This window comes from Limanda limanda, chromosome 7, assembly GCF_963576545.1.
Source record: "Limanda limanda chromosome 7, fLimLim1.1, whole genome shotgun sequence".
Lineage (NCBI taxonomy): Eukaryota > Metazoa > Chordata > Actinopteri > Pleuronectiformes > Pleuronectidae > Limanda > Limanda limanda.
The window spans coordinates 12517744-12543012 of record NC_083642.1 but is presented as its reverse complement, the minus strand read 5'-3'; the positions used below and the strand labels follow the sequence as shown (position 1 = coordinate 12543012).

The following is a 25269-nucleotide window of genomic DNA, read 5'->3' as shown; positions in this document are numbered from 1 at the left end:
TGTCTGATGGAATAATAGGTGAAGTCTGAATGCTCTTGAGGATGAAAAAGGAGGAATCTGTACTTTCTTTAGATACTTTCACTAGTGCACTGCGTTACACTGTTTGCTTGGCTCCGTAGTTCCTGGCTTTCGATAGGGTTGTGTTTACTCAATTTGAACATAACCCCGTTGTGCACTTAACGGAAATGACAGTCGCAGCATTTGACCCCGATTGTCGAATCACATTGTTTGTTCACTTGATGAAAAAATGAACATCCTTTTATTTGTACTTGTGCCGCTATCAGGGTCAACATGTCCTTTTTCTACTGAGAGAAGATGTACTGATATGTTGATGGTGCAGCTTAGATCTAAAATACCATTATCTGAAATTGTGATTGTCCCACATGCTACAGCGACCGCACTATTCTTAGTTGCTATATAATGTGATAGTTTAGCCTTTTTTTACTGGAAGTTTTTGTTCTCTGGTGACAGATTTAAAGTTGGATTAACAGTGACGGATCCTCTCCTGAGATATATGGGGGTGTATGACATACATCATACGGTAGATCTGTGTATTGAGGCCAGACGCTGGCTCTGTTCTCCCTGTGGAGTTAAAGGTCGTCGCTGGGAAAGATGACCCCGAAATCTATTTCCTCCGGCTATGATTTTCTCCTTGACTTCCTCACGGTGATGGAGACAGTTTGCTGTTTTTACAGATGGATGGAAATGTGGTGCTCTCTCTCTCTCCCTATCCTCCTCTCTCACTCTCTCACTCTGTCTTGCTGCTGTCCTGATTCCCTCTTTTCCTCTCCCCCTTTTCTGTCTCCCTGCTGCGATAACGGTATATTTCTTCCCGCACATTAGCATCATAATGGCAGCATTACCATCGTAGGAAATGGCATCACATTGGGTTTAACATTTACATACCACTTACCCATCCACAAGCCCATGCTGGTTTGCACTCACTTGTACATCACTGCAGGGTATTCTTCAGCTATTACTCCTGTATGCAACCAGGTTCCAGTCTGCTCCATCAAGCAAGTATCTGCTGCCTACCATAGTGTATTCCAGATATAATATTTCTGCTATGCTACCAAGGTAAGTAAAATGGGAGTGATGGACAAGCTGATATTGGATGTGACACGTGCTTACAAACAGTTTTTTGAGGGGCAGCACTGATGAGCCAAGACATTGAACCTGTTCATCCTCCATCATTTCCACCTCTCCGTCTTCCTTTCTCTGCCCAACAGGATACTTCACCCAGATTTCCACGTTGGCCGATAGGCAGGAGAATGTGATGGAGTACCTTCACGTCCTGAGTCGCCCCAAGGTCATCGACCAGGAGCACGACACGGTGTGGACTGAGGCCTACATCGACAGCACCGTGAGTTGACAACACCAATATCTCTCACATACTACCGGGCGTTCCTATCGTCCTCTCTAACCACTCATGGTAGATTTGGGTTTTTCCAAGACCACAATACTTTTCTCTTACTGTCCATTGCTGCAGAACTTCCTTTCAGCCTCTGTCTGCAACAGCTGGTTTTAATCCCTGTCTCTTTAAGGCTCCTGATAAGCCTATTCTACTCTGATTGGTCAACTGTCCCACTTTGATGGGATTGGGGCGTGTCCTCCAGTGCGTGTAGGATACGTTCTGTGTTGGCGTGACCCGGCCTTTTTTAAGGGGGCGTGCCGGACAAGCTGTTGTAGACGTAGTATGACAAGTGTAATACATCTCCTTTAATACTCAATGATGGATTGAGAGATTTACACGTGAAAGCTTAATCTACCTCTCACTTTGTTTTATCACGTCTGTGTCTGGATGAATTGTAAACTCGGGATGGTGGCGATAAAATGTAAGCAGTGGGTTGACAATGTGCTTTGCCTTTGTATGTCTCTGAATGTGTGAAAGAATGTGTGTGCAGCAGATGAAACTATTAAGCCAATGAGCCTCCTGTGTGTGTTTGGGAGTTGTGTAGCGTGAGTAGAACATTGGTTCTGAGCTCTCAACCTTGGACCGTAGCCCACACAGACAAACAAACTCAATTCACTCAGTTTTCCAACTCCTCTGGCACGCCGTGTTCAAACTGTTTTTCAGAGTGAAAATAAACTGGGATGTGTGTAGTTTTTGTGCTATTTTTTATGTTTACCGACAGGTGTTTCTGATGATGTTTGGTTTGATAAATGCAGTGGACCAAATAATAAAGTCAGTTGTCATTATAATGCAAAAGTGGCACACACTGCAGTCGCCTCCAAATCATTAAAACACCTCTCTTAAACAGTTCCAACAAAAACTAAACATTATAACCTTCATGAAGATAGGTTTCACTATAATAGACTGCATTCGTTTCTGCAACGGGTGTAAAGTGGCTACTTGGTGGAATAGTCATGAAAATGGCACAAATTATTTTATATTATCATTATAGTATTTTTTATTAGATAATCACAGCTTGATCCCTTATACATGATTATAGTTCTCTGGGGCAGACAAAAGGATTCTCTGAAATGCATAATCTACACACACTATGAACTGTGGTATTCATGCATGCACAGGAATCCTCTTTTGTTCAAGTTATTGTTTTTGGCCAGAGAGAGTGAACAGCAGCCATTTGTCCTCAGTTGTTTCTAAATAGATCAAGAGACAGAGAGCTTCAAAAATGTAAGGAGACAAAGGCGAGTGCCCTCCTGCAGGCATTCAGTGCAATAGAACATGAAAATGAACTCTTTTCTTTCTCTCCGCAATCCTCCTCATGTCCCTCATGTTTTACCTTTCTCTGCCTTTCACGGCTTTTTTTTTTTGTCCTCATTATCCCCCTCCATTTATCACAGTCAAAGTGCATGCACTCAGCAGCGACTCAACACTTTCGGCCTAAGTGTTGTTTCCTCCGGCGTGAGCCTTCTAGCCATAAAGTTCTCCTCTCTTGACACAGTCAATGTTTTTAAAGTTGCAGTCAAAGTCAATGTCAGTGGATTTAACACACCCACTGGAGCTGGAGCTCCATTCGGTGGAAACTACACTCGAAGGCTTTCTGACACTTTCTCACACAAACATATTGACCCTTTCTCTCCTCCTCCTCTTTTCCCTTCTCCTCCCTCCTCCTTAATCTTTTCTCTGTAGCTCCCCCAAGCGCAAAAGGTAAAAGAAAAAAAACAAAACAGATTTCAGCTCATTGCTGTATTGTCATGTGTTGAGGCCTGCTGTGTGTTCATGTGCATTCCGTGTGCATGTGCATTTTGGAGTCCGATCTCTGTGAGAACAAGGCGTACTTCTGGTGACCTAACCACCGACTTTTACTTGTGTGTCAGTGTCGTATGTTGTTCGTCAACCTTCTGATTTCAACCACGCATCGTTGTTGGCATTGGCTCGATCGTCTGATCAAACACACGCGCGTACGTCTGTGCACACGCTTACACTCACTCATCACTGACGGTTCTGTGTTGGTCGTGCTGTGCCAGTATCTCTGGGCTTTGAAGTGTGACCGTGTTTGTAAATGTGAGGCGTCCTTTTTTGCTCTTTTGCCTGTGATTTTGGTGTGAAAACAAGATTCAGCCAGTGTTATTTTGTCGGGCGGAATTCTCCAGAATAAGATGTTTTGTTGTCTTGTAGTTGAAAATTCAATAGCCTGTAATGAGGGTTGGGATGATCTGTTTTGACGCCAGTGTTTTATTTTTCATTACGTTATGAATCATGTGTGGGTTGAGATAAGCAGCTCAATAATCATAAGATTCTTATGCCCCTTCTATCAGTACGAGCTGAGCACAGAGCAGTCGCATTAGACAGCTGGCAGGCCATATGTCTGACATGGTACTTTTGGTGTGATAGACTTGAGCTGATTGACATCGTAGTGGCTCAGCAGAAAACAGAAACAGATATCACATTGTCAGACATGATAATTGGGATTAGCGAGGAATACGTAATCATCCAAGCACAGCTCAAGCCCGGCTGCTATGAAAAACTGACAGTGATAAAAAGACACAAACACACATCCCGCGTGGTCACAGCGTCGAGAATTTATCAAAGTCCTCGGATTGGAAAGTCTAGTGTAAGGAAAGTCGTGAGAATCTGGAATTTGCGTTCCAGGGCTGATGGGTATCATCGTTCCACACGTAGCCTTCATCCTATAATTTTACTCCTTCCTGTCCTCTCAGTGCAACCTAATAATCTTTCCCAACGTATCCCCACTGTCTTTCTCGGTTTAGCGTTTTCGTCTCCCTCGCTCTGTCCCCCCACCTGCGATCATCCCTCCACTCCACCATTTCCCTCCCGCTCCCTCCCCTCCGTCCCCATCCTCCCTCTCACCAGCTTCATCCATCATTCTCTGGCTCATTTGGCTTTGTTTCCCACTCTGTCAGATGAACTGACACTGGAGCTCAGGAATGATGGGAGGGTGGTGGTGGAGGGAGAAGAGTTTGTGTGTGCGTTTGTGTGTTCATGTGTGCGTGTGTGTCTGGCTCTGTGGCGGGAGGGAAGGGGGGGGGGACAAGTGTATGGGCAGTATGAGAGTGTAAGAGAATATGGAGGGATATACAGAAGGATGTGGTTTTGAGAGGCAAAATACTGAAGTTCAAAAAACAACACTGGAAGATTAGGTGGCCGGGAGCAATAGATTACCTTTTGATGATGAATTGGAGTTGTGAGCTGTTCGAAATGTCATAACGGATGAATATAAAATCCGCTTCTATAACATTGATTGAGGTAATTGAGAGCTTTCGCAGATAATCCCCCAAAACACCCATGAAGTAAAAAAAAAAGAGTCTGCTGGGTCGGTGCCAGCTCTGCTTCCCATGGGGTATGTTTTCCCGTAGGAGCCCACAGAGGGGACTTTGGCTCCTGCACTTAGACACACCAACATCATTAAGCTCGGTCTCCAAGGAAACAATAGTCATTTCGTCCACCAGCACGCAATTTTTCACAGCATCCCAGATGAAGGGGTGTCCTGTGAGACACAAAACATGGGGCAGGGGTGTGTATCTGAGCCCTCTGAGGGGTGTAAGCGTGTTGGTATTTGTCTCAGCGGGGAGCGAGTGCATTAGATCCCAGTGGGGTTCTTTTTCATTCTTTGACCCACAGCAGGAGAAAGGACTCGCACACCTCATTTACTCTGACGGATGCGGATAAAGCCACGGAGGCCACGATGCTGCAGATTTGGCCCAGATGTGTGCTCAGTTGTGACCTTGCATTCAGAGGTTGCAGATTTTGTATGATAAGTCGAACTCTAGAGAGGAGCACTCCCGGTGGGACTCGGGGCAAGGTCTTGTTGGAGGACGCTCGTTTAGGGTTCAAGGAAGAGTCTCTTTCCTCTCCTTGGATAATGAAGCCCAGGTTTAAAGGGCTTCCATCCCCTGGGTAGGGCAACTGAGGATCATCTGTGTGATGTTGGCTTTGAATCCAACAGATGCAGCCGCTCGCCTCCTTTCTTCATCTCCTGCTTCATTACGCCAAGTCATTTCCCAGAGCAGCATGGGAAAGCTTGATTTTCAACAAATCCACATATACCAGAAAATAAAGCACCCGAGACCTCATTCAGACCTGGTTTTAACATCTGTCCAGGGTGATCTTATCAAATGTTGATGGCTCTAAGTGCAGGTATGAACTCACCCAATGGGTCCTGAATGTGTATTGAGGTGCGTTCAATCAGATCACATTCAGAAGTGACCACTTTTTTTTTCTGGCTGTGTGAATGCAAATGCGTCCTGTGCTTATGTGAAGGACGGCCCCCTGAGCTGACCCACCTGAGTTTCACAGCGAATCGACACTGACCACGAGATAATGATGATACTTCTCAAAAATTGGTCAATTATTTCTTCATCACATAGATTAATTCAGCCCCTCCTCAGACTCCTCTCCCCCTCTACCTCCCTCTCTCTCTCTCTCTAAATTGTGCCAACACACCAATACACAAACACTGTGACATGACGCACACCTGTTCACTCAAACTGGGTCAAAACAACACCTTTTGCTCCTTGCCAACCCAAATGACATATATGATTATTTGAATATTCGCAGACAAAGGAGACGCCTTTTAAAGCCAGGGGTGAACACACTTACTTAGCGTAGGTCTGAGCAGTGCTTTAGAATTTAAAAGCAAAGAGTACACACTTGCTCGGGATACACAGTAAATGTCAGTTCATGTGTTTTAAGACCGGTGATATATGATCCAATAGACCTGAGCTTAGATGAGGCTCTGCTCTCTTCCCCTGACCTGTGATCGATCCCATTCTGCAGCAGCAAGGACGTTCCATTGTTGCAGCAGCTGTACTTTGTTCTCTCTTTGAAGAACTCACTGCTCTTTGGATTGCTATTACCAGCTGTCACAACTCCGGTCACCAATTCAGCTTTCCCCCGGCATCTGAGGGGGACCGAATGGATGCTAGCAGTTTCCTATCATTACCCATTATTACTGGTGGGAAATGGGCTGAGCGCTGGGGGAAGGAGAAGGTACAGGAGGTGTGTAATGTTCCTTTGAAATGATTGCTTAAATGGGTAGTTCCCCTTGAAGGCTCTCATTGACCATGCTGGGATCTGATATTTAGGTCAGTTTGGTAGAATCAGACAAAATTATACTCCATTGATTGCTGCAGAATTTTACCACTGAGACTTTTTTCCTGGGGTTCATTTTGCACCACTCCCCTATAATGACTTTAACACAAATTGCACAAGTGACCATCATTTTTTTTTAAGTTCAGATCGCTTTTGTCGATTTTTCAAGTTGTTTATAATAAAAAACTAGCAAAAGTGAATGGAGGAGAGCAGAAAATCATAGGGGAACAAATGCTGAGGTTCTGGATTACAGAGCTGGCAGGAGATCCAGGTTCCTGAGCTGGGCCGGCAGGCGAGGGATCTGTTAGGGGTTCCGATCCAGGGTTTCAGACAAAGACATGGCAGGACATGGGGAAACATTGGCAGCCAGGCACTGATGATTCAGAGACACATGTAAACAACTGGCAGACAAGTTATTCCAAGTTTTCAGGAAGAGAAGTGCAGCAGCAGTGTAATACTGCTAAAAATGACTGAACAGAAGGAGAAGAAGTCGGGATTCAAGTGTAACTTTACCTCTAAGTATTGGCTGAAGTGTCTCTCCCTGGAAATCAGTTGTGATTGTGGAGAGTGAGGTATTTCACATGATTGGAGCAGTGCAGTAAAACTTGGCTGCCTGAATGTAGCTCGAAAGCATCGCTCCATTTGTAGCACAGGCACCTTTGTGGTAGAGGGTTTCCTACTTACGGGTTTTTCCTGATGCCACAGTTGTCCCGAGCTGTTTGAAAAGCTGGCACAAGAAGCTGGTGCTGAGACGGCTGGGGCTGAAGCAGCCGTGTCTGTGGAGTGAGGTTGTCCCGAGCTGTTCGAACATCTTGCACAGGTAGCTGTCTTAGCCAGCCGTTCGATTGTTGTGAGTGTGTGTCTTCGGACATAGAAGGGAAGGAGAGGACGTTTTTGAAAGGTTGACGATGTGGTGGTTTCGGAGTTGCAAGGTAGCATTCTGCAATCTAGAAATATACATTTAAGTGTGCAGTATGCCTTTTGGCTGATGAACTATAGGTGGACAGGTGAATTGATGGGGAAACAATCCAAGAGTCACACCTGGATGGACACTAACACACACACACACACACATACACACAGACACAAACACAGACAAAGACACACACACACACACACCCACACACACACACGCTCACATGGACAAAACAAAAGAAAAGTGGGAAAGCGGGACAAACCCCAAACAGTGTCAAGCCTTCATCTGATATGGATATCATCGTCAAATACAGACAGCCGGCAGAAAGATAAATATCAGAATAATTCCAGCAGTCCGTAGGGAGGGAAGATACCTAGATCCAAACTGCCTGTGGACAAGCTTGTTCTGCATGAGATCAAAGCGCAGGCTCTGATTGAGTACACTTTAAGGCAAATAATAAACATGAATAAAACATGTCGTGGAAGTTTTGCAGATCCCTCAAGAAGATAACAGGACTAGGTCTGTGGCAGGATTTCTACCAGGTTCAGTGCTGAGGAGTTTCTGCAGCTTGTAATTATCACTCACAGAGAGTTATGGAGCGAGATGTGTTTGCGTGCTGCCAATGCAGTGCGCCGCGCGGTAACATTTCATTTGTGACTATGACAATGTTTCATCATTAGCTTTCCTCTTTTTCTCCTCCCTCTGTCTCCATTTCTCTTTTTTCTCCTCCCTGTGTCTCCATTTCTCTTTCTCCATCGCCGTCTCTCTCACTCTGTGCATCACACCACTCTCTCAGATGGAGGACGGTCAGAGTCCAGTTCTAATGACCACGGTGGCGATGCCTGTGTTCAGCACCAAGAATGAGACGGTGATTTTCCAAAACTATTTCTCCCCAAATTGATGTTTCCTTGCAAACTTGCAGTTTAATTGAAAGCTTAATCAATTACTTCTTGCATAACTAGAGAGGAATTTGATTTTGAGAGAATAGACGCAAATTGTGAAATAATGATTCATTATATCCCCATTTTGATGGACACTAATTTTACTTTGATTGGAGTCAGTAAATTACAATGCACCAGAGCATCACTAATTAAATACATATTGCAGACTGGCATTTTTTATTCCATTCAACAGTGGATCTCTAAGAAAGTGTGTTAAACAGTAAAAATATTTTTTTGTGTGTGTGCTTCCAGAGAAACAGTGGCATCCTTCTCGGGGTTGTTGGGACAGATGTGCCCGTGTCCGAGCTGCTCAAGACCATCCCCAAATATAAGGTACCACACCCAACATCACTCAGTCCTTATTATAAACATGAGATACCCCTCCTCACAAGCCCGACTTCTAGTGTCTTTTAAACCTTAGGATTGAGCTTGGTGAAGGCTCTATTCAGCTGGATGCTGCGTCAGTAGTTATTTTTTTAATCAAGTCTGTGCAAACACCAGTCCAGCTGCACAGTGCAGTCATTGAAAGCAAAAGCAGTTAAATCAGAGGCGGATTATTCACAGCTCATTGCTCATGTCCAGTTATGACAGGAAAATTATACACATTATGTTTCCTAATGCATTCTTCTCTTCATTAGTGTCCCTGCCTCATCACAGGTGTTTATGTGGTCTTATCCACTCGTAGATGTGAAGCTTGGTTTTGTATAAGATTTGAGTGAATCATTTGTCCGGACAAATGACGGTATCCTCTTGTATTGTCCACTTTCACAAAGACAAACATTCTGCCTTTAAAGATCCAACAGAGCTTGATTAACGGGATGAACAATGAGCTGCAGATTTGTCATCTGTCCGTGTGTTTGTGTATTTCCTAGCTGGGCATTCACGGTTACGCCTTTGCAATCACCAACAACGGCTACATCCTTACGCACCCAGATCTACGGCCACTTGTGAGTATTGGCTCCCACGCCATTCAAACTCTCACTTAACTGACTATGAACCTCATTACCATAACAATGTGTTTTTTAACGGCTCACAGATTGAAGTCCAAATGTATTAATTTATTTTGTACAGACGACCGAGGAATAGTAAGTCTTGAGTTTGTGTCAAGTCGATTACTGATTTGGTTTTCACTTTGTGATGCTGATTGACATGAATGTGTGTTTGTGTGCCTGTGAGCTGTGTGTGTATTTGTGTTGGCTGCATGGTGGTATGCAGATGAGGGGACTCTGTTCCAGGCCTCCACTGTGCTGTGAATAGACAGAGATACAGCTTCTGAATGGCTGTGATTAACTCCATTGTGCTCTCTCTCCCACCACAAGAGGATGAGGGGAGCGAGTGCAGAGAGAGAGAGATTGAGGAAAGCAAGGAACCTGCCTAATGTGAGAGTATAGGTGCAGAGCGATAAGGTGGGGCGCAGCACTGGATGAAAATGGAGAGATACGGGAGGAAGGAAAGAGAACAGACGGGGAGGCAAAGACAGATCAGACAGTGAGACAGGCAGACGGATGCTTTGATGGCTGCCTAATTAAAGACATTAATGAACAGTGTTTAACAACTAATGAGAGGAGGGAGGCTGTTCTCACTGACAGATGAATGGAGAGCAGCACTCACAAGTGTACACACAGACAAACACATAGTATAGTACATATTTATAAACCCAATACGGATGGAGGAGACGAGAGGAAGAGGAGAGGAGAGGAGAGGACAATTATTTATAGGAAAATGAACATCACACATGCATGACTTTGGTCATCACTTTAAAATAGTAATTCACCGAAAGAATTGTTTCACATAACAAAAAAAGTTTTCAAATGACTTACTTCCGCATGGGTTACCATGTGGTATCGGTCCAGGAGAAACCTGTTAATTTAATTTAGCGAAATAGGACTTTTTTGGGTGTTTTCACCAATTTTCCAGCTGGTAATGGATGGATCTAGATAGAAAAATATTGACTGACTTTTATGTAATATTATGATTGTGTACTGTTGGGCCATCCATTTTCCTGCTTCTCATCTTCTGGTTTTATCTGCTTTATATCATTGTGACTTGACTCTCACTGGGTTGACGATTCTATTTACAGGCATATATCATATTCTCATTATACTACTTTACTTTTTTCTTGATATGATACATAAATAATAAACATGAATAACAGTAATGCATTAATACATCCTTTAATTATTAATAGCAGCATTTAATTCATTGTAAAGTATTACATGCAAATTTCACTCACTCATTGATAACAGTTTCCTGTTTTTTTCAGTCAAGATCAACTAATTATTTTATCAGAAAAGGGTGAACATGTTGAAAAACATAAATCTACGCAATACTTAAGTGAGGGAAAAAAAAACATATCACATCCTTCCACCACGGTTTGTGGTAATCTAGTTTAAAATTAAAAAAACTAACCAGCAAGCAAATGGACAGTGGTGAAAACATAACCTTCTTGGCAGAGGTGGTAACAGTCAGCAGCCATCTAGTGTAGTATACTCTTTGATTTCTTCCAATTTCTCTCTTTCTGTTGTTGCACGTGTGTTCACATGGGGCCTGTGTGTCCAGTACGGCGACAAAAGCAAAAAGCGGAGGAAGCCAAACTACAGCAGTGTGGATCTGTCTGAGGTGGAATGGGAGGATAAGGACGACACGGTGAGACACTTTGAGACAAATCTTGAGGAAGCATCATCACATCGTCAGTAAAAACAAACATCTGATGTCGGTGTGCTCTGTGTTGCCAGCTGAGAAACGCCATGGTCAACAGGAAGACGGGGATCTTCTCCATGGAGGTGAAGAAGAGCGTCGACAAAGGGGTGAGAAAATGAAACAACACACACACCAACAAACACTTTTTTGAATTGTCCTGCAGGCTGAGCCAGAGACAATACTCAACAGTGGGAGAGTGCATGCTGCCAAGGGGTTGCTGCACTTGGCGCAGTCGTTTACAGGAGCGACAAGGGATTTTGTTTTTGATTTTTGGTTTGCCCTGCATGCACGGGTGTGTGTGTCTGTCTGTGTGTGAGCCCGTTATCTCCGCCAAGCACATGTGGCTGAATACGGGAGAGACAGCAGCAGCCCAGTGATTCAGTTTACTATTCGTCTGTCTGAGAGAGAGAGAGGCATTCAGGTGTGTGGCAGCGTGTGTGTGTTTGTGTGTATGTGTGTTAGAAAGAGAGAGAGAGAGAGCGAGTATGTATGTGTGTGTGGGGGTTATAGAGGGCGTGTGTGTGTTTGTGTGTGTGTGTGTGTGCACTTTGCATTTTCAAAGCTTAGGCGAGAGCATTATACATTACCCTGATTATTAAGCATTCAATATGTAAATGCATAGCAGCAGACACACACATACACACACTCAAAACTACACACATGCAAATTTACAATCCTTATCCAAACACTCGCTCTGCAAAACCTACACATCCATCAGGAGGAGTAACAGGTCGTGAGGCAGGCTGCTAACTGAAGGCATGTGCACCCTGCACCAGGAGATGGCGCCAGAGTGCAGGGAATCACATCAGATAACAGCAGTCTACAAACTATTGTTGACTGCAGTGTGTCACAGAATGTATCCATCTGTTTTATTTCAGAAGCGTGTGTTGGTGTTGCATAATGATTACTACTACACAGATATCAAGGGGACGCCTTTCAGGTAAGAGACATTTTCTGAGAGCTGTGAACAAAGTTGTAGGGGTAGACGGAAGAATCAGTATTTCCAGTTCTCTCTGCACAACAGAGAACGGAGGAATGATCTATTTAAATTTTTTATTTTTAGTCTAGGTGTAGCTCTTTCCAGAGGCCACGGGAAGTTTTTCTTCAGAGGGAACGTCACCGTGGAGGAAGGTGCGTCTCCTTCTTTTTTTTATCTCCATCATATCTGTATGTTCTGCTCTGTCTGCCTAAAACATCTCAACCCTACTCTCACCCGCTCTCCTTCATGGTCTTATGTATTCATGTCTCTCGCTTAACTCGCACTTCTTGAAGCCCAATTCATGCTTCTTAGTTTGAATCTAAGCTGTAGCTCCAGCATATCCTATGAGTAGGCATGAACCCTTCACCGTATCCTGATGTGCACCCCCCCAAAAATGTACCAACACGTCCAATCGACGCAGACTGCAGGAGCTGTGATTGGTCCACTTGGTAGCATATAGGCTACGTGGGTACGTTGGCCGTAGCTTTGACGCAGAACCATGAATCTGCCTTTACACTTCTGAACGCAGCTGTAGCGATGGAGTGAAGTATTCAGATCATTTAACTGACCATAAAATAAAAGCATTACAAATAGAGCAACAGCTGTTAAAATACTCACAAGGAACAGTGTGTGACAACAATTAACAAACAGCAAGACAATATTAATTGCAAGATAACAGATAATACAAATACCATTTTAGTGTTCATAGTTTGTATTTCTGATAAACTATATTCTTAATGTGGAGGAGAAGGTTATTTGCGTCATGTTTCTTTTTGTGTTTTTTGAAACTCTTTTCAACAAATAATTCAAAGGAAGAGAAATAACCACAGGGTTCAGATGAAGCACAATTTGAACTCCATAGTTTTCTAAGTTCAGCAGAATGGCCCCTTTCAGAGCTTCACATTATTATGTAATAGGATTATTATTTCTTATGGATTAACATGTCAGGGGAATTTTAATGGGGAGCTAATTTTATCTACTTTAAACTCTTGGGTACTTTAATTAGCAATCATGCACCATATTTTATAAGCTGATCATATAATTGGTATGTAAAGTCTACAGGACTAACTTGACACCGACGTTTTTAAATTGAGGCACAGCAGCTCAAGCAGATTTACCCTCAAATGTGTAATGGACTAAAAGTTCAAAGTAGCATAAAATGAAAATACCTAAAGTACGAGTGTCCAAAAGTAGAAAATGTTTTTACTAATCCTCCACCACTCATTACTAATATACGTAACTCAGCATTATTTTACATCTGGTCTTTCTTTCTACCAATTTCTTCCATCTTTCTGTTGCTCATGCACATTCCATCGTCATTTATAAAAAAAACTTGCCCAGTTGGACAAGAAGTATAAAAAATTCCTTAGCAGCTCCTCAGGTGTGTTGTTGTACTTCTCCCTGTCTTTTGTTCGTATGTGTGTCTCTGTGAATATGTGCGTCTATTTTTATGTCAAGCCTCATGCATGTTAATATTCATGCGGTAGTGTGTGTGTGTGTGTGCATGCGTGTGTGTGTGTTTCTCTAAACATGTCCATCAAGACGAACCCTCCGAGCATGACTTGGCTCTTCCTGATCTAATCAGACCTGTCAGTTCCATTCAAAAAACACATTTTTCACCCCCTCAGTGTGTGTGTGTGTGTGTGTGTGTGTGTGTGTGTGTGTGTGTGTGTGTGTGTGTGTGTGTGTGTGTGTGTGTGTGTGTGTGTGTGTGTGTGTGTGTGTGTGTGTGTGTGTGTCTCTGTGCGTTTAAGTCTGTGTGTGTGTGCATTTAAATCATAGATGCCTATTCCTATTATTATGAGTTAATATCGTGTGCTTTTGCTTATTTAATTTGAGATGCATGGTTCTTACTCTGGTGCAGGGCTTCATGACTTGGAGCATCCTGATGTGGAGCTGGCAGACGAATGGTAAGAGCACGCTGACGCCGCTGCGATAACATCATCAGCCCTTAGTTAAGAGACATTGTGATTGGACCTGGTCCTAAATATACTGCCAAATTGTAAAATCAAACAATTCCACTGCAATGAAGCATTTGGGATCTGCAGGACTTTGACTTGATGGTTTGTGTCACTTGATGACTTGTGGTCACCAGGATCGGGAACCAACATCTAAACAAATTACAGTAAATGCTTTTCAAGCTAATGCTCGTAAATTGGAAAACCATCTTTGTTTTACTCCATGTTTTATTCACTGTGGATGTCTCGCGTAAAAAAATTATCTGGAATGTATGACTGAGGTTCAACCGCAATTCTCAGCACAAGATCAGGGATTGACTTAAAAAATCCAGAGTGTTTTCATTGTTCTATCTCATTATATGACAGGACTTACTGCAACACAGACGAGCACCCGGAACATCGCTACCTGTCCCAGATTGAGGCGATCAAACTCTACCTCAGTGGCCATGAACCCCACCTACAATGTGAGTTGAAGCCGTCTCCAGCCCACGTTCCTTCAGTGCATTGACAGATGTTTTTGTGGTCGTCTGTTAACTAATGAGCCTGATTTATGTGTGAAAATATACCTTTTCTTGTTTTGTTAGGTGACAAGGAGCTGATTCAGGAGGTTCTCTTTGATGCGGTGGTCACTGCCCCTTTGGAGGCCTACTGGACCAGCATGGTGCTCAACAAGTCTGAGTATGTCACTCTTCTTTTTCCACGTTGAAAACAGTCAAAGGACTTAACTCAAAATCCTGTAGTTTATTTTTTTTATGTTTATTTCGAGATTTTTGAAAGGGCTGATGGCAATGATATATAATTGTAGTTTCTCTATTTGTCGTATTATACAGGAACTCTGATAAAGGAGTGGAGATCGCATACCTCGGCACAAGAACAGGCCTTTCCAGAATCAACCTGTTTGTGGTGCCTGACCAGCTCACGAACCAGTAAGTATGCAGACTTGTGTGTATGTTGTCTGTGTGTATGTATTAGACCTGCACAATTTATTTGTCGTCCGATAAATTTGCTAGATAGGGACATTTTGGTATCAGCGTTTATGTTTGATGATATAAGAGTTAATTTCACAACAATTCTAAATAAAAATATCTTTATTTTCTTAAATTAATTCGACATATTTGGTTTTATTTGTTTACGGTTAAACTTTAAAATATCAATTCTCAAAAACATTTATTCGTCAAAATGGTTTGGCAACGACATCTTAGGAATCTTTGAATATATGGTATCTGGAATGTTTTACTCCTTAATATTGTTGTTTGCATTAGCCCTCAAAAGACCATATCAGTCGGGCTCTAGTCTGTTTACACAATGTGCACAAATGCTCCATTTCTGTGTTGTGTTCTCACCTCTGGTTCCTTTCTGCTTCAAGAGACTTCCTGACAGCTGAAGACAAAGAGGGGGTGTTCAACGCCGATCACTTTCCCCTCTGGTACAAGAGAGCGGCAGAACAAGTTCCTGGCACCTTTGTCTACTCCCTACCTTTCAACACAGGTTGGTTCTTTTTTTTTTAAAATAGCAAAAGATTAAAAAAAATCAACTCTCCTCGAACAAGCCAGGTTCAATTTATGTATTCTGTCTAGCTCCTCACACAGTAGCCGTCACTAGTGTAATATAATGAATGTAGGAATGGCACCACCAAGTGTCTGCAGAGACTATTGAACAAAACAACACTGGCAAGCGCTGCAGGACTGGAAGTCACCTAATCAAATTAATTCAAAAATGAATTACACAATTTTTTTACAGGCACAAATAAAGTCACTTATATTTCAAAGACCATTTTAAGATATCCTCCATCCCTTTTTTTCTCCTCTTTCACCCACATTTGTTCGTTTTCTCTCGCCCGTGCATCTCCGCCTCCCCTTCCTCTCTTATTAATTCTAGCCAGTGTTCTTGTGGAAAGGACTGATTGCTGTGGGCTGAAACAAGATACGTTAGGAAGAGGTTCAGCCCTTTCCATAGTGACTTGGCCAGAATACACAAATACACACAGAAAGACACACATATTACACACACACACGCACACAGAGACAGGCACCTCACGCATATTCAACAACGTCTCTGAGAAAAATGATTTTTCCTCCAAGGGGGGAGAGAGTGTTCTCGTCTGTCCTCGGCCTCAGGCTCTCCATTAGTGCCAGCTAATACAAGTGATCTGAAAGCCTCTTATTTACTCGGCGGACTTCCACTCGGCACTCTTCCTCTCAGGAACCTGGCAGTTCCAACTGCAACCATGAAATAGTACTTTGTGGTATTTATATTCAGTGTGTTTCTCTCTCCAATCACCCTGTGGTCAGTTTAGAACTAATATAAGAAATTATGATATGACAGTGATGTGAACTGTGTGTGTGTGTGTGTTGTGTTTTTGTGCCCGTATGTGTGGCTTAGGATCAGAAAACAAGAGTGTTGTATTGGCCAGCACTGCCATTCAGCTTCTGGATGAGAGGAAGTCGCCCATAGCTGCGGGTAAGTGGGAATTCAAGTGTATCTCTCTCTCTCTCTCTCTCTCTCTCTCTCTCTCTCTCTCTCTCTCTCTCTCTCTCTCTCTCTCTGTATATCTCTCTGTCTCTCTGTCTCTCTCTCTCTCTCTCTCTGTCTCTCTCTCTCTCTCTCTCTCTCTCTCTCTCTCTCTCTTGCTCTTGCTCTCGCTCTCGCTCTCGCTCTCGCTCTCGCTCTTGTCTCTCTCGCTCTCTTTCAACCACACACACACATATTCTTGTACTTATATCTTAGTGAGGACACTCATAAGCATAATACATTTGCTTCCCCCTTATCTTAACCATCACAGCTAAATGGCTTAAACTAATGTCAACCCTTATCATAAACCTAAGTCTTAACCTTCAAACAATGATGTCCAAAATGTCCTCACTCCGTCAGCTCTATGCTCAAAAGGGTCCTCGCAAATATATAAGTACGCACACACACACACACACAGATAATTTCTGCTTCCATAGACTATGTGCTATGCTCGGTTTTGTCTTCTGGTCTCCAGTTGTCTGCTGTGACGTCTTTGCCTCTTTTTGAGTTGGAACACTCACTTCCCACATATACCGACTACGCTTCTCTATTTGTTGGTGCGCATGCCTCTGCATGAGCGTGTGCTCAGCAGAAGGCGTGAGTTCATCACCGCACAGACGTTTGCATCCATAAATACAATGCCAAGATATATATAAGAGAAGGCAGTTTCATAAACGCGTCTTGTGCCTCTGTGCTTATTTAAGACAGAGTGTGGCCAAGAGGATTTCTCTGTGGCCTGCCTCATCTCACGTGCCTGTGACTCAGAAGCCTCACAACGTCACGCCCATATAATAACTCGGTGCAATCAGCAAGTTGATGGTATGCAGTGTGGCTCTTGTTCTGTTAGCCATCAGCGTGGTTACAGTGGAAAAGAAACAACAGATTCAATGGAAAACATAGGCGGAAAGAAAGTGTGAGGGTAGAAACAGAGACATATGGTTTACAGTAGATACAGTATTATCTTTAGGAGAGTTGTGATGTGACATCATTCATCATCCACCTCTCCCCAAAGACGCAAAATTACTTTTAGTCATTGTTCTGTCAATATGTGACTAATACCATACTTTACTGAAATATTGAGGTTGACAAGTTAAGAAATACGCAATATATATGTATTTTTTTTGTGTGCAAATGACCAAACATTTTAATAAAGTTGGAAGCACCTTTCCAAATAGATACAAAGTTATAATAAAAATAATGATAATAATAAAAATAATAAAAAAATAATAATAATAATGCTATATATATTTGCTAAAATATGCAGAGGGGTATTTGATGTCAGGCTGAGTGCTATTCTTCAGGCACTTTCCAATGTATATATTAAGGAACAAGCTGGAGCTCGGCTTCTGCTTCATATTAAACCTCTCTTCATTTTAAACCTCTCTTCAGACGATATCTGTGTTAGCTCTCCCGTCACACGAGGGCTAACGACTCCAGCAGAGGAATCACAGACAAATATGTGGGCAGAGGGAAGACAAAGTTAAGAAAGGGAGGAGAAAAAAAAGGAGAATCTTTCTCGAATGCGTGTGATAAAATAAGAGAAGAAATAAAAGGGCAGAGACCGAGAAAAGGATTTCACTGTGTCTGCATGCGTTGACATGAAAGCGGTGCATTGTGGGTACTCTTGGCCCGGGGGAAACCACTGGAGCAGAAGGACAGAGATGGGAGAGTCTGTGTGATGCCACACACACACACACACACACACACACACACACACACACACACACACACACACACACACACACACACACACACACACACACATGTGGCACCCAGGCAGCCCACGGTTTACACCGGCCCTCAGTGTTATTTAACCGTGTGCTGACTTGATCACTGCTCTTTTAAGATAATGTCGTTCTCTTGAATCCTGTTTATGGTCAATCCAAATGACCAATCAGTGATAAGGATTCACAACGACCCTGTTGTTACTGTGGGTGTTGATGTTGAGCAGCGACACTCATGCTCGTCAGATCGGGGGATGTATGTAAGAATGATTTTATATAAGAGAGTCAGATGGGAGCAGAGATGTAGGCTCGAATGCAAATGTGGTGTGGGCCGGTTAGGGCCGGTTCTCCCTGGCCTGCGCTCCACCGAGCTGCAGACTTGTGAATACGCTAATACGATAACTGAACAGGACAGGCTGATGACATCACACACCACGGGCTCTGCAGACATCGCTCGAGTCACCATGTTACCGTGTGTGTACATACACTTGTGTGTGTGCGTCAATGTTTGTGGTCACATCCCGAGCCACGTGCCACGAGCCTCCTGCCATAATATACACAGAGCAGTAAAAGTCCGGCAGGCGCTTAGACCAAAGGCATCTGTTTACATTCACGTGCCTCCACATGGCACCGAGTGAGTTGAAGATCACATCTTATGGATATATAATCAAAAGATAAATAATAACAATGGATGCCTGTAGTGAATACGAGAGGATACCATTCTGAGAGAAGAAATCTAGATTGAACAGAAACCTGATTATTGCATCATATAACAGTACTGCAGAATCATCTTTAATGGTACCAGTGAACTCCATCGGAGGAAAAAATTATGTCGGTCAATATCCATGAGGGGAAAAAAATGTCAAAGACACAAACATTGTTTTGCCTTTTCAAATTTATGTTGTATAAAATTATTACGGTAATACCGATATTAATCCACAGTATTCTTGTTGAAATATGTGTTTGGATTTTTTTCTTTTCAGCTTATTTTACAGGACAATATTTCAACTTCATTAACCCCAAAAAAAACAGAACATGTCACAGTAGAACCAAGCTGAACTGAGAGGGACAGAAACACCCATGCAATGACCACGCAGGATTCCCACCGCAACACTTCAAATAATGGATATTCTTCTGCTTTTTCGATAAAGACGTTTTACTATTCAGTTAAGTGGCTTCAGAAAATATGATTTTTTTAGTTTGCAGAATAGGATATTGTTGAGTTGAGCTTTTCTTCTGATATTGACATCATTAAAACGGCACAATCCCTATTCTACAGCTTCTTCAGGTAAACATTTAGAGGGGTTCACCTCACCAACAGTAAAAATTACTTAAAAGGGAACAAAATATCCCCTCTTTTAATGAAGCTTTCTCCATAAAGGATGCATGCCTTCTCAAATAGATTGTCAGTTTACACACAGTAATCAATTAAAACATCTCCCCTTTATATTATATAATACATATACCGAGGACATACCGTTATTAACTCACAAGTAGGACTGATCTCAAAAAGTGTGATCCTGAAAGATTGTGTGACATAATGAAAGTCATAGAAAAGCAACAAGGCTGAGTCCAGGTTTTGTTGTTGTTTTCATTTTAGTTTGTTTCATTATTGCTTCAACGAATTTCCCACCTTCACTCCAGTTGTCAGAAAAATATCCTTTTTTATGAAAACATGTTTCCTCCTCAAAATGATATCACATTATTAGGCACAGACTTAAATCATCTGTAAATATGTGCATACTATGTACTTCTCCACACACTCACTCACACACAAACACACACACATACATAAAACACTGACACAGACACTTTCATTCTTTTTTCGCACACACTCACGTTAATGATACGAGAAACTTAGAACAGATCTTAACATGAAAGCAGCTGCCTACACATGAGTTTTCAAAGTTACCTCAGACTCTAAATTATGAACAACAACCAAAAGACAACCAAATTCTTAAATTCACTTTTTTTTAAATAGCATTGCTCTACTACTCTACCTACAAATACACAATTATAAATATATAGCAATTTGTTCCTATCTCTGATATACATTTCTTAGACAAAATGGAATTGATACGTTTGATTTCTTTGGCCTGCCCCTCAAACCCGCACACAGTACACGATACTATCGTCAGTGCATAGTCAAATACCTGCGGAATTTAGCTACCCAAGTCTCAGAAATGAGGTAAACACACGATACGCACACAAACAATGTCACACTCTCTTTTCTTTCTGTTTTTTCTTGCAAACATACATGCACAAGCACACACATCACATCCAGAGACGATTAGGTTAAAGGGTTGAGGCCCAGGTTTTTGAAAGTCCAGGGTTCATGTTTTCATCCCCTAGGCGATAGCATTCTCCAGCGGTTCCTTCGCATCAGCTTTGGCCTTATCTGCCCCCCGCACCGCTGCCAGCTGCTGGTTCTTCTTGAGCTCCCGCTGATATTTGGCCATGATAGCAGCGTAGGCACAGCCATAAACCGCTGCAGCCAGCATCATCAGTAACACGATTCCGCACACCACGCCGGTGATGATCACTGTGGCAATTGCGTGGCGCAAGTTGACAGGCCGCGGCCTCTGCTTAGGTTCACACTCTGGCAGGCTGCCTCCTCCGCCTCCCCCGCCGCCATAGCCCTCCCCCATTGCCATGGGGACGTGGATAGTATGGCTTGAGGGATGAGCGTGGTTGCCATGGGTGTGGCCTCTCAGGAGCCTCTCCGACTCCAGGTGGTGTATGTTGGCAAACAGGTAATGGTAGCTCGTGGTCATGCAGGCATGAAAGAGCTGGTACGGGACTTTCTGCAGTTCTTTGCCCTTCATGTCTTCTGGCTGGGTGCAAAGGACCTCGTCCACCACTCCACCTTGACAACAGAAAAACATTAATCAGAGGGTGATAGTAGCAGACAGACAGAGGGGTAGGAGAGCAGAGGATGTCATGCAACAGTCAGTTCTTGTGTGTTCTTGAGCACATTAGAAGCACATTACAAGCCATTGCTTTTTGCTGCAGCTTTTTACAGAGGAGGCAAAAATCCTACTCATCATATCTGAGCCTGAACCAACCCTTTCCTCATGAATAAATAATAATTCCTTCTTATTAATGTAGGGTGTAACTGCTCACTTTATGGGCTGCATTAGCAAGTGTTACATGATTAACAGCTCACATATGAGTCTCTGCTGGATCACTGGAGCTGAATAAATCGACTCTTTTGGTGAAAGAGTGGAGGTAAGACTTCATCAGCTGCCCCCTGTGTGCCCTGTAAATCTCTTTATTATTCATTCCTCTCTGTATTCATGTCGAGCATGCTCTGTCACACGTTTCCTTTCCGCTTGCCTGATTAAACACCGGCTTTCTATTAAGCATACATCCTAGTATCTGGGTCCATTGTTCTGGTTTGCACTAATTAGAATTTTCAGACTTTAAAACGAAAGCTGTGTCAGGGTTAAGCAGGAATGTAGGCGGGCCGGCCAACTCAGAGCGAGCCCAGCTTTCACTGCACAGTGGTTATTTTGTTATCTAATGCATGCAGGGGTTGTTCTAGCATGGAAATAATGCGGTTGGCAATTTAACTCGTAATCACCCCGTGTGGACTCCCTATCTCTGGTTGTAGAGATAACCACCACGTAAGAATTGCTATGTTGAGTGCCCAACATCACGCCAGTAAGCAGGTCATTCTTACTGCTGTATCTCACCATTAGCTTAAGCTCAGTCAATACCAAGAGTTACATTAAAGACAAGTGTAAATGTTGTAAATTGCCCCCTTAATACTTTCCATTCTTGAATATGCCCGTTGTTACATTCCCCAACAGTACTGATCAGACGATGATAGTACAAAAGCCAAAACTACATATTCCTTCCACAGCTACAAACCTAACAACTTGAAGTACGATCTAACTTACTCCGCTGTGTCAATGTCTTCAAGAACCAATACTTCAGCATCTCCACCTGGGGTGGGTCATTCTCAATCTCTAATACCCCCCTCTCTTTGAGCCAACTTCAATATGGAGAACAGCTGTTTTAACTCTACAAGCCTTAGCATACTGTCCTGTGTGAAAGTCCAGCATTACCATAATTAAACATTACCATAATTTAACACTGTGCCCAGCAGAAAACGCATTGTGATCAGTGAAGGTTGGGTACACTGCAGACATTCCCCCAGCCACTGCCTAGAGTTACACGTGGTCTAACCTTTAAAGAGGTAGGTCTCCAGCCAGAGTTTGAAGCCTATGAGTTGGCAGTCACACCTCCAGGGGTTGCCTCGTAGTGTGAGGCTGTCCATGCGGGTCAGGGCCTCTAACAGGGAGCGGTCCATCCGTGTTAGCCTGTTGTATGCGAGCCCCAAGCGGCTGAGGTTCCTCAAATTGTCCCCCATGGCTCCAGGTAAACCCCACAGGCTGCGAAGAGGGGACATTGCAAAGAAAATGGTAGAAGATGCATTGAGGAATGTCGCATAAAGTTTTAACTTGCTTATGTTCAACAAAAGGACAAATTACAAATTTGATCTGTGTCGGTTCTGTTGCTTTACCTGTTGTGCGAGAGGTCAAGGTGTGATAGTGAGCGTATAGATCCAAGCAACCGCTTGTCGAGCTCTCTCAGGCTGTTGTGGGCGAGGCTGAGGCGCTGGAGAGTCCGGAGACCCAGCAGAGCCGTTGGTGAAATGGAAGTTATCGAGTTGTTGGACAAATCGAGGATGCGGACAAGGGGTATTTCTCTGAACGCCATCGAGCTCAGCCCCCGGATACGGTTATCTTGCAGATACAGTTCTTGGGTGTCGGGATGCAGTCGCCGGGGGATGTCATACAGACCTTGACCCCGGCAGTCTACTACTTTGGTGTTGCTGTTGCAGCTACACTCCTTCGGACAGGCATGTGACGCAGAGAGGAGGGATAGCAGGGCACAGACGAGAACCACTGAGGAGACAGGGGAACATAATACTGAATAAGAAACAAATTAAAGTAAATTCAGTTTACTGAGATCATTCTCTGAAACCAGATAAATGTCTCAATCACCAAAAACAAGAATAAATGATAAAGGATTGTTTGTTCATACTATATGAAATGACGTCTTTAGTAGAATGCAATCGGCTTTTCCTTTCCCTTAAAATAGCACCATCCTTTATCTAATAAACAAGAAAGTAAACTTATTACGTATATGGAAACACCCACCTACAATCCCCCCCCCCCCTTAGACAGTGACCCTCTGTGACTTCACCAAGGCTTTATAACCCCTCACCCACACTCCACCCACACACAAATCCATACACAGCAGATATTGGGTGTCTGATTCCCTTTGAGATGACTTCACATGTCCATTCCTTCTGGTGCGTTACAGCAGTATTTATAGCATTGGCTGGACCAGCTCGGGGCTCAATGAAATGAAGCTCTGGCCAGCACCTGCAAATGTAGCTCAAGAGATGCACTCGTAGATCCTGGACAGATAAATAAGCTGCACAGGGTTTTCGTTTCCATGGGCACGATAGTTGAAATGAGCCGTTCAACAGCCATGTAACCCACTGGGAATATTCGCTGTTTTCTCAAAAGGGAATTATTTGTTTTCCCCCTGTACCAGGCAACATCTACCTCCATGTTCACCTTGTTCATTAGGCACCTTTAGTCTCTCACAGCAACCTGAGACTTATTTCCAGGAATCCGTGTTTATTGGTATAGAGTAATAATCAAATTTGCATTAAATGATGTTACTATATCAGGATAGTGTGTTTGTTTAGAGTCTGTTGTTGCACAACACTCACGCAGCTGCTATTTAGCATTTGGCAGTTAACCAGCAGTATCATTCAAAACATACAAAAGCCTTTGTCCTGCTGTTCCTCTCCTCTGTAAATTAACACTATTGTTTCATAGTTTATAAATCTGATTGACAGTCTTTCTTTTAATATTGTGTAATCATTGTTTTGTTCTTGCCTGTCTTCTTGCAGGGGATTGTGATTAACAGAACAAATATCAAGGTGCAGGCGTTCCCATGTCTAATCTCAGGTGTAGTTTGGTGTTGCTGTTATGATTTTATGTTGCTTGCTCTAACAACAAAAAAAGGCATCCGATCATGGTTGAGTGGAGATTTATTGCCCTGTAGTGCAAAGCCATGTGTTAATTGCGTCCTTGTTAATGAAGTGTATGCTAGAATGCATCCGGCTCACATATGCTTACACATGTGTGCATGTACGGTACTCATAAACAGACTCGTGTACAAACAATGCATACACAGAGACACGTAAATAGAGCATCCGCTCAGTGGAGCGTTGTGGCAGCAGCTCCGGAATGAGGTCAACACAGGAGAGTGTCTCTTCTGCCCAAAGTACACACAGAGATGCTTGTAATGACATGTACACACAACCCACAGCAAGTGCCATTTTGAATCGGCTCAGCACCAATGTCAATACCTATTTGCAACAGGAAATATTCAGTGCCAATGTTACTGCACAGCTTTTAACATAAAAGTGTTGATGTTGTAAAGTTGATGTGCGTTGCACATGTCGATGCACCGTTTTGAGACAGGAGCTGCATAAGCAAAGTGTTGTATCATCACTCAGTTATACAACAATTTACACAACACACTGGCTAATGGCGGCCCACCTAGCCAGATGACACAAACACACGTGTACACAAAAGTATTCATATTCACACACAGGGCTCCTACCTCTCATATCTGCCAGTCGTCCTCGGGCCGCTTGCATTCGGTCGTCGTTTAGCGCCCTTTTTGGAATCTAGCACCTCTCATTGGCTGATGATCCATGAGCCATCAGTAAGGTTGAGGTGAGCTTGTCCTGAGTCTCACCTGCGTTGGCTGATATGGTCGATGGGTAGTCGTTGAAGAGGCTGAGATCAGCGGCAGCAGAAACCAGTGTTGCCCTCAGGATCCCCAGCATTGCTTGCACGGGCATGAAAGCCCATCAGAGCGGGCAGATCAGAGCACACAGCTTCCTGCCAGCCAGCCAGTCTGGGAATCACTGGAGTTACAGGGAGATCTGCCTCTCTCGCTCTCTCTCTCTTTCTCTCTCTCTCG

The 25269-nt window shown here is 43.2% G+C and overlaps 2 protein-coding genes across 3 annotated transcripts in view; one reads left to right on the top strand and one right to left on the bottom strand.

Moving 5' to 3' along the window:
• Positions 1 to 25269, top strand: part of cacna2d3a (calcium channel, voltage-dependent, alpha 2/delta subunit 3a) — a 113248-nt gene that overhangs the window by 68174 nt on the left and 19805 nt on the right. Inside the window, exons 12-25 of one of the 2 annotated variants that reach the window (XM_061075214.1) lie at positions 1230 to 1363; positions 8233 to 8304; positions 8630 to 8710; positions 9250 to 9324; positions 10937 to 11023; positions 11113 to 11184; positions 11956 to 12017; positions 12141 to 12208; positions 13921 to 13966; positions 14381 to 14478; positions 14599 to 14692; positions 14845 to 14940; positions 15381 to 15502; positions 16397 to 16474. In XM_061075214.1, the coding sequence (XP_060931197.1) occupies positions 1230 to 1363; positions 8233 to 8304; positions 8630 to 8710; positions 9250 to 9324; positions 10937 to 11023; positions 11113 to 11184; positions 11956 to 12017; positions 12141 to 12208; positions 13921 to 13966; positions 14381 to 14478; positions 14599 to 14692; positions 14845 to 14940; positions 15381 to 15502; positions 16397 to 16474 (1185 nt within the window). The remainder of the gene's footprint in view (positions 1 to 1229; positions 1364 to 8232; positions 8305 to 8629; positions 8711 to 9249; positions 9325 to 10936; positions 11024 to 11112; positions 11185 to 11955; positions 12018 to 12140; positions 12209 to 13920; positions 13967 to 14380; positions 14479 to 14598; positions 14693 to 14844; positions 14941 to 15380; positions 15503 to 16396; positions 16475 to 25269) is intronic. The other variant, XM_061075215.1, reaches the window with a different exon arrangement.
• LOC133005512 (leucine-rich repeat and transmembrane domain-containing protein 1) lies at positions 20598 to 24940 on the bottom strand. Its single transcript, XM_061075216.1, has 4 exons — positions 24904 to 24940; positions 22778 to 23162; positions 22441 to 22646; positions 20598 to 21115 (listed from the first exon to the last, which is right to left on the bottom strand). Exons 1-4 carry the CDS (start codon positions 24938 to 24940, stop codon positions 20598 to 20600), a joined length of 1146 nt encoding a protein of 381 aa, XP_060931199.1.

What these genes read in the sequence shown, in the direction of transcription:
- LOC133005512 (XM_061075216.1), bottom strand. Translation starts at nt 24,940, where the DNA reads ATGCAAGCGGCCCGAGGACGACTGGCAGATATGAGAG. An exon ending in ACGACTGGCAGATATGAGAG is followed by an intron (nt 23,163 to 24,903) that starts GTAGGAGCCCTG and finishes CTGTCTCCTCAG; the next exon opens with TGGTTCTCGTCTGTGCCCTG. An exon ending in GGAGACCTACCTCTTTAAAG is followed by an intron (nt 21,116 to 22,440) that starts GTTAGACCACGT and finishes TCTGTTGTCAAG; the next exon opens with GTGGAGTGGTGGACGAGGTC.